At 48.8% G+C, this 12,096-nt stretch overlaps 1 protein-coding gene across 1 annotated transcript in view; it reads left to right on the top strand.

Annotated features, from left to right (window-relative positions):
* Positions 1 to 231: 231 nt before the first annotated feature.
* Positions 232 to 12,096, top strand: part of axin2 (axin 2 (conductin, axil)) — a 16,562-nt gene continuing 4,697 nt past the window's right edge. Inside the window, exons 1-10 of the mRNA XM_080043171.1 lie at positions 232 to 496; positions 2,019 to 2,949; positions 4,821 to 4,955; positions 7,315 to 7,417; positions 9,312 to 9,452; positions 9,546 to 10,027; positions 10,147 to 10,323; positions 10,407 to 10,628; positions 10,824 to 10,946; positions 11,688 to 11,843. Of these exons, the coding sequence (XP_079899297.1) occupies positions 2,150 to 2,949; positions 4,821 to 4,955; positions 7,315 to 7,417; positions 9,312 to 9,452; positions 9,546 to 10,027; positions 10,147 to 10,323; positions 10,407 to 10,628; positions 10,824 to 10,946; positions 11,688 to 11,843 (2,339 nt within the window). The 5' untranslated portion in view covers positions 232 to 496; positions 2,019 to 2,149. The remainder of the gene's footprint in view (positions 497 to 2,018; positions 2,950 to 4,820; positions 4,956 to 7,314; positions 7,418 to 9,311; positions 9,453 to 9,545; positions 10,028 to 10,146; positions 10,324 to 10,406; positions 10,629 to 10,823; positions 10,947 to 11,687; positions 11,844 to 12,096) is intronic.

Raw genomic sequence — 12,096 nt, forward strand, 5'->3', positions numbered from 1 at the left:
GGCAGAAAAAAAGCAGGCAGGTCAAGGAAATAAAGGGAGCAACAGAAAAGGAAAAAAAACCCTCCACAGAGATTACAACGTATCAAGGAACTTGTTTTCCTTTTTTTACGGCGGCATTGGGCTGCAATTGTTTTTTATGCAGCTGTCGGGACCCGGCAGTCGGTTCCTCACTTTGAAGTGCGCTGCTCCAGCCTGTCGGCTCAGTTGGTGTTGGAGTCGCCTGCAGGAGAGACCTATAGTGCGGCATGGCAGCCTGAAACCATAGGGAGGAGAAAAGGAGGAGGAGAAAAGCGGTATTTTTTTTCTTCCTTCCTCTCGAGTGCATTTTTCTCTCCGTCAAACCGACTCAAACCTCGAGCGGACTGTATGTGGACGCAACGTGGAGACCGAGGACCGTGGAATATACACGCTTTTTGTTGTTGTTGTGGATAAAGAAAGATATCTATTTATTGAACAAGTGGAGTTTTATTTGAGAAGAGAAACTCGTGGATCCATGGTAAGTTCCAAGAGTGTGTGTGCCTCCTCCAACTGGCCCCCATTGGAGTTCCCTTTGATGTGCTGTTGACTCGCCTTTGAAGTTACGTTCCGGGGGAAAACGAACCGCTTTACTTACGTTTGAAGAACCGGGGGAAAAAAACCCGTCGAATAGTTTCTTTGTCGTTAACTCTATTTCCCCTTCCCCACGTTTTAGTTTCGTAGTGAAAGTTGAACTAGAAATGGTTAGGAAGCACTCCGTGTTTCTCTCTTTTTTTCTTTTTTTATGTGGAATTCCTCCCCCCACAAGATCTGAGACTTTGGTGTAGTCTACTTTGGGGTTGTTGTTTTTTCGCCTTACATTCAGGCGACGTAAAGGAAAGTTTTAACAGACTCGGGATTCGGTGACTTTAACGTGAGTGGGGCTGTAATGTACATTCTTTCGTGGGATATCTGAACACTTAATAATTTTTCTAATTTTGAAAAAGAAAACTTGTCGGGAAATTTTAAGTTGCTTGCCGCTGTTTTAACACTTCAGCAACAGTAGTAACAGTGCGTCAGTGATAGCCTTCAAAGTGAAAAATATGCAGTGTTGCACATCAGACGTTGAGACATTGTAAGTTAATGTTGATGTTTTTAAAGAGGGGGGGGGGGCGGTAGTGTTGTAGAGGCGGTCATGTATAACAACAAACTGTTCATAATCTCCACGATAATGGAACAACAGATAGCTGGAATGCTTTCAAAGCGTTTTTTGAACCCCAAGGAGCACAGCATCACCAGGCACCCATGTTAACTATTTCAGTCACGTTTTTTCGATCTCCTCCTTCAGTTTGTCCCACATCGATGTGTCCTACAGGTAGCTATGGGCTTTACTCGCGGGGTAGGCTTTATCATTTTGACGTGATTTAGTCGTAAGTGATGAGATGTATCAATTGTCGTAGAAACATAACTGACCCATAAAATGAGAAAGTGTCATGCACGGTAGAAAAAGAGACATGTGCTTCCTTCCATTCTGCAGCAAGCAGCCCTATAAAGCACCGGGCGCGATGGATCGTATCTGTGCGTAATGCGCTGGCACTTTTGGTGGATTAATGACTTCTGATGTGTTGTTTTCGGGTCGCGGTCCTGCTTGACACACGCATGGTCGCTACTTAGAAGTGTGTGTTATCCAATTAAAGGGAGATGATGTAGCCTAGATTCAGTTCAGAATCAGTCATCGATCAGGTGGTTTTTGCCACTCGTCGCTGCATGTGCGAAAAATCAGTGAGATTCTTCATCATTTACGCGTCCTGACCTAACCAATGGCGAGCGAGTAGAAAATCACATTCCAGCTTTGAAGCTTTCCAGATGTGAAGAAATGCTGTTTATGTAATGCTGCTGCTTTAGCGTTTTCTCTGATTTCTTTCTTCGAATTTGCCCGACTTCTAAAAAAGTATGCGAGGGTCTGAAAAGGACCCTCACTGCGTCTCTCTCTCTCGCTCTCCCTCCCCTCTTTGAAGTTGGGGCGGATCTGGTTTTGATTAGATCAATACTTTGTGTTTCAGAGAGAAGACGGGCAACCAGAGACAAGCTCCCCCGCTGACAGAAGAGAGTGAGGAGAGATTACAGTAGAAGCGAACAACACACGCTCTCTCTCTCTCTGGCTCTCTCTCTCTCTCCTGCTGCCTTCAGAGCCATGAGCCGGCCGCTTATGGACCATATCTCAAGCAGTTTCAGAGAAGATGCTCCTCGACCCCCAGTGCCGGGGGAGGAGGGCGAGGCACCCTGCTACCCCGGCAAACTGGCCATGATGAAGCCCCTGGAACTCCCCAAATGTGTCCTGCTGGCTTCCTCTGCCCGGAGGAACCAGGACGGTCTCGGGGAGCCGGAGGGGAGCGCCTCCCCGGATTCGCCTCTCTCCCGCTGGACTAAGTCCTTACACTCTCTCCTGGGGGACCAGGACGGGGCTCTGCTCTATAGGACATTCCTGGAGCGAGAGAAATGCGTGGACGCCCTAGACTTCTGGTTCGCCTGCAACGGCTTCCGGCAAATGGACCTGAAGGACGCCAAGACGCAGCGAGTGGCCAAAGCCATCTACAAGCGCTACATCGAGAACAACAGCATCGTGGCCAAGCAGCTCAAGCCCGCCACCAAGACCTTCATACGGGATAATATCAAGAAGCAGCACGTGGATTCCTCCATGTTCGACCAGGCGCAGACGGAGATCCAGACCAACATGGAGGAGAACGCCTACCAGATGTTTCTGACCTCTGACATTTACCTGGAGTACGTGAGGACCGGGGGCGAGAACCCAAACCACGTCAGCTCCAGTGGGCTGGGTGATCTGAAGGTGGTGTGTGGATTCCTGCCCACGCTCAACGAAGAGGAGGAGTGGAGCTGCGATTTCAAAGCCAAAGCGCTGGTCGGACTGTCGGCCAAGGCTCAGAGGGCCAGCGTGTCCATGAGAGCAGTGGAGGTGATGGAAAGAGGATACAGGTATGGCTGCAACACCTTTTTTTATTTAACATGTCTTAAGTTAAGCTTTTAAAAAAACAGAATCCATGTTCATACGTAAGTCATTCACACTTTTAGACAGCTGGGGGTCCTTCTCTTGTGCAGTCAAAGAGCAACACTTGATAGTTTCTTTTTAAGTTTGTGGAAGGCTCTGTCCGCTCTCCTCTCTCTCTCTCTCTCTCTCTCTCTGCCCCCCCCTCCCCTCCCCATCTCCGGCAGCAGCAGCCCTCTGCTGGCGCTCGCCTGGATTTCCGGGGCTTTGAAATAGTTGAGCAGAATGAGGGGATCGTCTTCCACGGGAAAAGTTCACAGAGCACGGGCTGGCTCCGGCCCCAGCCAGCAAATAATAGATGATGACATTGCAATGCTATGCTTCCTCCTGTACCACGCTGTCCTGAAAGCCTTTTGGCCGGGGTTATACATCTATAGCTGATCCATAGAAGGCACTTTGAAACGGATGATCCCCGGCTTCATTTGGATGCCCTTTTTTATGGCTCAAGTCAAATCATCCCAAACCTAGATATGCTTATCTTTCTATAGAGGAATAGAATGACCAACAGTGGGACACCTTCTCTGGTGTTGCTCAAAGATCTTAACTTTTACACTCACGGCTGTGACAGGCTTAGCAAACTGACAGCTAGCAGCATAGGCCAGCATGGAGGAGTGACAGCTTGTGTGGGTTGGTTAGGAGTAGCCGGGACTTTCCGACAGTGGGATGCTTGTTGCCCAGAGTAAAGAGAGCATCAGTCCCTTTTTTTTTGTTTGTTGACGTGAAGCCCCAGTGTGGTTCTCTCCCCTCCCTATTGTCACCCTTACACATTTCAGAACATGTGGAACCCATTTCTCACTTTTCGCTGATTCCCTTCACCTGTTTGCATCTAACTTTATTTAAAAAACACCATTTGACACCTCCCAACCTCACCCCCTATCTGTCACTCTCTTCTTCACTCATGTCTTATTTGCGTCAATTCTCCTTTAATTCCCTGCCTAGCCGCCTCCTTCTATATGTATCTTTTCTTTTTTGTATGGGGTCTACGAGGCATGCTTTTGGAACTCATGTGAGAGGAAAGAGAGCGGAAAGGAAGGTGTGTGTGTGTGTGTTGGGGGGGGGGGGGGGGGGTGCACCTCATGAAAGAAATGCAGGGAGGAGAAAGGATAAATGAGGGGGTGAGGGAGAGAAAGAGAGAGAGGGAAGAATGCAAGGCCAGCTGTGTTAAATACCTGACTCTTTGCAAGCCCCTCTGAAGGTCAGCCTGGAGTTGGGGAGTGTGGGGGGGGGGCTACAGCTTTAGTCCTGCTGGGTATCTCCCTCCTTTTTTTCCCTCATCTCCCCTTTCTTTCCTTCTCTGACACACTCTCATGCTTCCGCTGTGTACTTTAAAAAAAAAATGTTTTTCCTGTTGGTCACTCCCCCCCTTTTCTCCTCCTCCTCCTCCTGTACCATGGCAAGAATGCACGCACAGCGGGAGATGAACACTGAGGAAAAGAGTGAGAGAAATGCAAAGAGAGAAATTGTAGGCTATTTAAGAGAGGATTAAGTAGGGTAGAAAAACCCCAGAGTTGCCAGGGCAAATGAACTTGTGTTTGAGCGGGTAGGGTGGTTGCCAGGCGCCGGACAAGCCTGTCACATTCATTCATTACAGTTGGTATTGATAGGAGACGGGATCATATTCACACATGCATAGTACTCGCTTAACACCATCAGAGGATGCAGTTGTCAATGATGTAAACATGTCAAATACACTCTCACTATAGTAGAAGGGAAACGTCGGCCACCTGTTAGCTACCATTTCATTTTACATTAATAAGCGTTTAGCATTGATCTGATTATTGTTGTTGTCACCTCCCCCCAGATCCTACAGGAGAGGAGGAGACTCGCTGAAGCCCTGCCATGTGGGCTCCTTGGCCCCCGCCAGCAGCACCAACGACAGCGAGGTGTCCAGTGACGCCTTGACTGACGACGCCATGTCCCTGACTGACAGCAGTGTGTAAGTCAATATTAACCAAACACGCCGGTGGGAGATATGCCAGCGCACCATAGACACCCAGGAATGTGAAAATTAGGTGCTGTTGGAAACCACAAAAAAAAAAAAAGATTAGGTGACACCTTGGGAGCCATATCCAAACTGGAGCAATAGTGCTGCCTTCAGGACACACTTAAAAGATGGACAACAGGACAGTGGTGTCAGTGCCAAGCTCCATCCTTGTATTCTGGAACAACTCTGTGTGTTTATTCTATTCTGCATTATACTGTAGATGCAGAGAGACTTTGTGAGCAGGTGCGTGGGAGAGCATCAGTCTTTACATTTAGTGCATCCGCTGACACAACGGCACTGTTGGTTACAATAGTTTTACAAAGTAGTGCAAGGTTGCAACTCGGGGGGTTAGTTTACAGAATCAACTGCAATTATCATTACTTAGTCCATTAATAATCAAACCAATGGGTGCTCCGGTGGCGTAGTGGATAGAGCGCGTACCATATTGGCTCCGGCCTTTCGTTGCAGTGGTCGCGGGTTCGAATCCGACCCGTGGACCTTTACTTCATGTCATCCCCCCTCTCTCTCTCTCTCTGTCTCCCCATTTCAACTCTGTACTATCTAATAATTAAAAAAAGCTTGAAAAGGCCAACAAAAATTATCCTTAAAAAAAAATCAAAAATCAAACCAATAACATGTCCAAATGTTTTAAACACTTAACCATTTTCCGCTGCAAAAATGACTTGAATTACTGGCGAAGTTCTCAAAATCTGTTGTCAAATAGTAATCACCTATGGGGGTTGACTAATCAAGGAATTGGCTCAAGAGAGTTAGGCCTCTCTGTGTCCACAATGGGCTCGGCGCTTATCTTGTGTACGTGCCGAGGGCCTCGTTCTTCTGCTGGATTACCTTGACGTCACCACGTGTCTCTCAAGTGACAAGGTGTTATGAAGTCATTTGCGCGGTGCACAGCTCAAGGCCAAGAGCGCTCAGGCCAATAGAGCCGCAGAAACTTTTGGGGAGGAGTCGAGGGCTCTACATGGATGATGTCAGTGGAAGCAGCAAGGTTAACCATGACCAAGCTAACCGTTTACTCTCAGGCAAAGGGACTGATGTGTAGGGCTTCTACCAGTGGGCCGGGTTACACATAAATATGGCAGCTATAAAGATTTTTCTTTTTTTTTTTTTACGACAGGGAGTCCTCTCATATCTCTACACAGCCCTGCTTCAAAGAGACCGGGGCCCATATAGTGCCCTTCTGCTGTACTTTGCCCAGTGCAGTGACACACACACACACACACACACACACACACACACACACACACACTCCTCTTCAATTCTTGCCCGCTCTGGCCTTGATCAGAATATCTGCCTCCGTTTAGGTCAGTTGGAAAGGACTCATAAACATCTGAATCTCAATAACAGATAAAGAAAAGAATAGAAAAGAAAAGAAAAGAAAAGAAAAGAATAGGGGAAAAGCAACTAGGGAGGAGGCTGGGTGGGAAGAGAAAGAGAGGGGTGGGGGGGGGGAGTTTTGCTTATATCTTATTTATGGATTTGCTTGGACGCTGGGGAATGCAGCTGCGCAGACTTCAAACATTACCTTATCTTACAAACCAGCCTTTTGATGTGCGGAGATCAGAGGCTGGCTGCGGCAGCGCTTGCCAAATGAAGATTGGGAGGGTGGGGGGGGGGGGGGGGGGGGTTGCTTATGCGCATGACTGTGGCATTTCAAAGCAATAGGGGAAAAGTGCTCCTCAGTGAGGCTAGGTCAACGGGAAAGTGCTGTTTAGCATGGGAGAAAAGACACTGTTTTACACTGTTAAGCGCTGCAGTTTGAAGACCACGCTTTGCTGTTTGTTGTCTGATTTCATTTTTTCTGAGCCAGTGAGTCAGCCATTCAGTCCCTCGCATAGATTTAACCAGGTTAGCTACACCCTTGGGTCCTGTACTGCAGTAACTCTTTGAAATAAGTGTAATGAGCAGCTAATCCTGTCCTCAGCTCGCATAACGGCAGTAGTAGGGGAATGCTAATGCTCAAACTACTTGTATCCAGTAGAGCAGAGTGCTGCTGTGTGTGTGTAGTGTTGAAGTGAATGGGACAGCAGTGCTGGACTAAAAACTTGTCTCATTTGTAGGGCAAACAAAACCTCCTATCCCCTTACTCAGTCATGTCGCCCAGAATGAATAGAAATGTTGTCTTGAGTATCTTTGTTCTTCTCAAATTATGTCCAAAAGATGATAAACAAAATGGATGGGAGAATGAATGAATTAGATTTACTCCCGTTTGGTCTACCCGGTTGGCTGTTTGGTCTTACATGATTTACCCGATTAGGTAACTGACCTTTGTGATCTGTCTGTGCCCCCTCAGAGATGGCATCCCTCCCTATAAACTGGGCTCCAAGAAGCAGCTACAGAGAGAGATGCAGCGCAACATGAGGATGAACAGTCAAGTCTCTCTGCCTGCTTTTCCTGTAAGTACACAAACACACACACACACACACACACGCTCATGTCTTTTTGAACCCTGGGTCCCACAGTGTAATTTCCATACCACCCTCTGTTTCTGGGTCCCTCTGGGTTTCTATGAATAGTACATGCACAAACTGTATTCGGCATTCTCAATTCAACAACACCGGCATAGATCTGAAGAGTTAACGTCAAAGATCCAGCCTCCCACTCTCGCACTCACACACACACACACACACGCTCACACTTGCACACTCACATAAGTGCACACACACACAAGTACAAACACACGCCCCCCCTCGCTACCTTTTGGTGTCACCTACACCCCCATTAGGGTTCCTTGAAGTCAGCGGGAGATGGGGAGGTCTCTAAGCTGTTTATCTCCGCAGCGCTCGGCACACACCAGGGTTTTTCTTCCCTACCGATGCTGTAAATATGGAGAATGAGGAAGATCTCTGCCGCCTTATCCCGAGGGGCTCTGAAATCAGCCCGGTTCCCAACACACAAAAAAAAAAAAACACAAAGCTACTCCGACACATTCACGCACGCGCACACACACACGCAGCGCTTTGATCCAAGGATGAATGGAGCAAACGCACAGAGAAGTGACAACTTCCAACTGAGCTGGCCCCCCTTTTTTTTCCTCCACAGCACCCCCCCCCCCACCCACCCAACATATACATACCCCCCTCCCTCCCCCTATAAGTGAGGGATCTTAGGGTAAAGTCTGAGCGTCATGTGAGCTCTCAGTGGGTCAGAGGGAAGCTAGTAGCTTAAGGCTCCAGAGAGAGAGAGAGAGGCTATCATCAGGTTTACAGAAGCACAGGAAACGACTCTGAAAACTAGTTGGAACAGAAGCAGCTTGTTCAAATAAACTTGATGTAAAGCCCATCTTTTCCCCTAACAGTTTGAGACATGCAGCAAGTGCTCCTTGCATAAGGATTTGACTCTCTTCTCACTAACCCCCTTCTGATTTATTTTTCGCTTTTATTTCTTGTTTTCTGTTTCCCGTCTGATTTTTTTTATTTTTTTGGCAATGGCTGCCATTTCCCATGGTGCACCAGCCCTAGGCTCCATCAGACGGCGCCTCTTTTTCTCACTCCATTCTCCCCTTCATCCCTACTACAAAGGGATGGGAGAAACAAAAAAAAAGGAAAAATCAAGAAAGCCCCAGTGCAAAAAATGCAAATAATTTTAAGATTTCTGCACACACATACACATTGGTTGACAGTCACTTTACTGTAGCTCAAAGGTGCCTAGTGTGTGACGAGGGGAGGAATAAATTGCCTCAACCTGTCTGATCTCTCTCATCCCTATCTTTTTTGTCACCTTTATCTCTATTCCTCCGCTCAATCCCTCTCTTCATTTTCTCTTTCTCTCCCCTCCTGTGAACACACATCTCTGCATCTCAACTTCTCCCATTTTCTTTTCCTTTTTTTGTTAATCCCTCATCCTTTCCTCCCTGGAGTTCCCTTCCACCCCCTGTCGATATGTGGCTTTTATTCCGAGATGTAAAGCCACTGCTTCCCATCTATCTATCTATCCCTCCATCCCTCCCTCCCTCCACCGTCCTACTCTCCCCCCAACCGAGTGTTTGATATTTGACGAGGAAGCCTTTGAAGTGAGCTGACTTTAAAGAGTCCTGCTGATGATGACAGAGAGGGGACCAGCCGAGGCCTCTAGCCCAGCGTGACCATACACCAGGCCCTGTCACTCCATTGGATCAACCCCCTAGCCCTGGTGCCTATGAGAGTGATCAGTACCACCATGGTGGAGAACAATGCATTAATGTAGATAGATGAGGAGAGAGAAGTGTGGATAGCTGTGTGGTATCTTAGGAGGGCTGGGGCTTGCTCATAGAAGGATGTATGGCTAATGTATATCTCCTTCTCCCCACAGCGTACTCGCCGTCCTCCCACCGAGATGGTCCCAATGGAGCCGGCAGCGTTCGCAGCCCAGCTCATCTCCCGCCTGGAGAGCCTGAAGAGGAAGCAGGACACCCTGCACTCTCTGGAGGAGAGGCTGCAACAGATCCAGGAGGTTTGTGTGAGATGGGCTTCTCAAAGAAAAAAAGTAAATGTTAGGATTTATTTTCTACCAGTTGCTGACTTTCCTCTTATGTCTTGTTACCAGGAAGAGGAGAAAGAAGAGCCAGAGATCATTGCTCCCCAGCTCTCTCCCCACCCATTGACCCTCCTCCCCGGTGCCTCTGACGAGGACCCCCAGGCCATCCTGGACGAACACCTGTCCCGCGTCCTGAAGACCCCGGGCTGCCAGTCCCCCGCCGTCGTTCGCCACTCGCCTCGCTCCAGCTCCCCAGAAGACAAGCTCTTTGCACGGGGAGGCTTCGGAACTAAGGCCCTGGACCAAGGGGCCATCACTCTGGCCTTGGGTCCCGGCAGAACGCTTGTGAGCAGGCAGAGCACTAAACACATCCACCACCACTACATCCACCATCACGCCAGTCCCAAGAGCAAGGAGCAGATCGAGAGGGAGGCGGCCCTCAGGGTGCACAGCCTGTGCTCCAGCAGTGGTGGAGAGGGCCAGCCGTACCAGCGCAGCCGCAGCCTGGGCCGAGAGATGTGCGGGGCCGTCTCCACAGACAGCAGCATGGGGTACGTTCCTAGCACTTCTGTCAATTCCATGTCCTTTTTAAATTCCCATTTTTCTCAAGCTGATTGTATAGAAATTAATAATACTAAAATAATATTCTCTGTCTCTCTCTCTCTCCCAGGCGTTCAAGCTCTCTGTCCCGGCGCGTGTGTCATTCAGGATCAGAGGAAGGAGCAGCGGAGGGGAGTATGGAGGACTGTGTGCCCATGCATCTGCCCAGCGACACCACAGACACCACCCAGAACGTGTTGCAGTGGATCCTGGAGAGCAAGCGGCAGAGCAGGCACAAGTCTCACAGGTGAGTTTGTGCTTTCGCTCTAGTCTCAAAATGTTCCTCACATAGACGCATGTGTTCTTATTCATTTCCTCTCCACCCTACAGTAGTAACCAGAGCACCAGGAAATCCTTCGGAGGCTCCTCTACGCAGACACACACCTGGGGTGGAGGGGGAAGCTGTGGCCACCTGCGCAGCCACCAGCCGGCCCAGCCCTTCATCCAGGACCCGGCCATGCCCCCCCTGCCCCCTCCCAACACGCTGGCCCAGCTGGAGGAGGCCTGTCGCAGGCTGGAAGAGGTGTCCTCCACCAAGACCACCAAGCAAAGGTACAAACACAACCTAGACAGCAGTTGTATAATATTGTTCAAAGTCTTGAGTCCTAACTCCCTAACATTTCTAACCATCTTTGATCTGTTGGAAATATATTAAAGGTCATATTCTGCTCATTGTCAGGGTCAAACTTGTGATTTGGGTTATCATTGCCCCTAGTAATAAAGGTTTTCTGCCACGTCTCTTCCCAGGCATACAGTGTCCGGTCTCCAGCAAGAGAAGAGCCACCTAGTGCCTGTCCAGGGTGAGGGCTCCGTCCCTCTGTCTGTAGCCAGCCCCGGCCCCACGTCCAGCCCCGGCCTCCAATCAGAAGAGTACGATGCCTCTAGCGTCCCGCCCTCTCCCTCCTCTCCTCCTCTCTGCTCCTCTTCCTCCTCCTCTCTGCAGTGTACTTCTACCCTTTTTAACTCTTCATACTTATCACCCGCACTGCTCACGCAAAGAGACAAGACGAGTTAGCCTACATATCACACATGTAGACATACACAGTACACACCCACATGAAGTCACTCCACAAGACAAGGTGACCCCCTTTCGCCGATCTTATTTTAGGCTTTGTACATGGATGCCCGGCTCCTTTTGCATACATTGGGTTTTGTGTGGAGAGCGTGTAGTCACCGCACCACCTGACTCGTAGACACTCCTTTCATATATATGTATCATATTTACTGGCTGTCCTTCAGTGGGCTGGCAGTCGGCTGGGTACGAGCAGAGCTTTCCAAAGAGATCGCTTCCTCTGAAGTGGGCCTACAAAGCCCTGGACAAAGCTGAAGGGGAATTGATAACACTGTGCCCCTTTTCTCCATGCAAACACACAAGTACACACTTACTAATGGCACTGGGTCACTCACTATTGCTATTCTTCAGTCAGGGTGCTGTTACTGTATTTCTAGTCCAGTGCTTTCTCCTCGCTGAATGTAGTCGATTGTTGCTCAGGGTTCCTTTTAGAAGCTTTGCTCCGTTTCTGATTTCTCTTCTGATCATTATCTTGTTAAGTATCACGAGGGTGTGCGCTCCTCCTAACACCCTCTCTCTCTGTCTCTCTGTGCGTGCAGGATGAAGGAGAGTAAAAAGGCTTTGGTTAGCAGCGGAGAGGCGGTGGTGACGTACTTCTTCTGTGGTGAGGAGATCCCCTACCGGAGGAGCATGAAGAGCCACAGTCTCACCCTGGGCCACTTCAAGGAGCAACTCCGCAAGAAGGGCAACTACAGGTGTGTAGGTGCAAATGTGAACACACGGCAGATGTCGGTTCAAGTTTTTCCCAATAGTTTTTTTTCTTTTTCTCCCTGTGACATATTGTACTTTAGCCATCGGTGCCTCTGTGATGTTGTGATTGCCGGCAATAAAACGATATCAGGTCATTGGTCCTGATCTCAAATGGTGGTTGAGGACATTTTGGTTTATCAACACAAACCCTCTTGAAGACACTCTAGAAAAGCATAGCTTTGTAATGCTCTTTCATTT

The sequence above is a fragment of the Ammodytes marinus genome, assembly GCF_949987685.1.
Source record: "Ammodytes marinus genome assembly, chromosome: 16".
Lineage (NCBI taxonomy): Eukaryota > Metazoa > Chordata > Actinopteri > Uranoscopiformes > Ammodytidae > Ammodytes > Ammodytes marinus.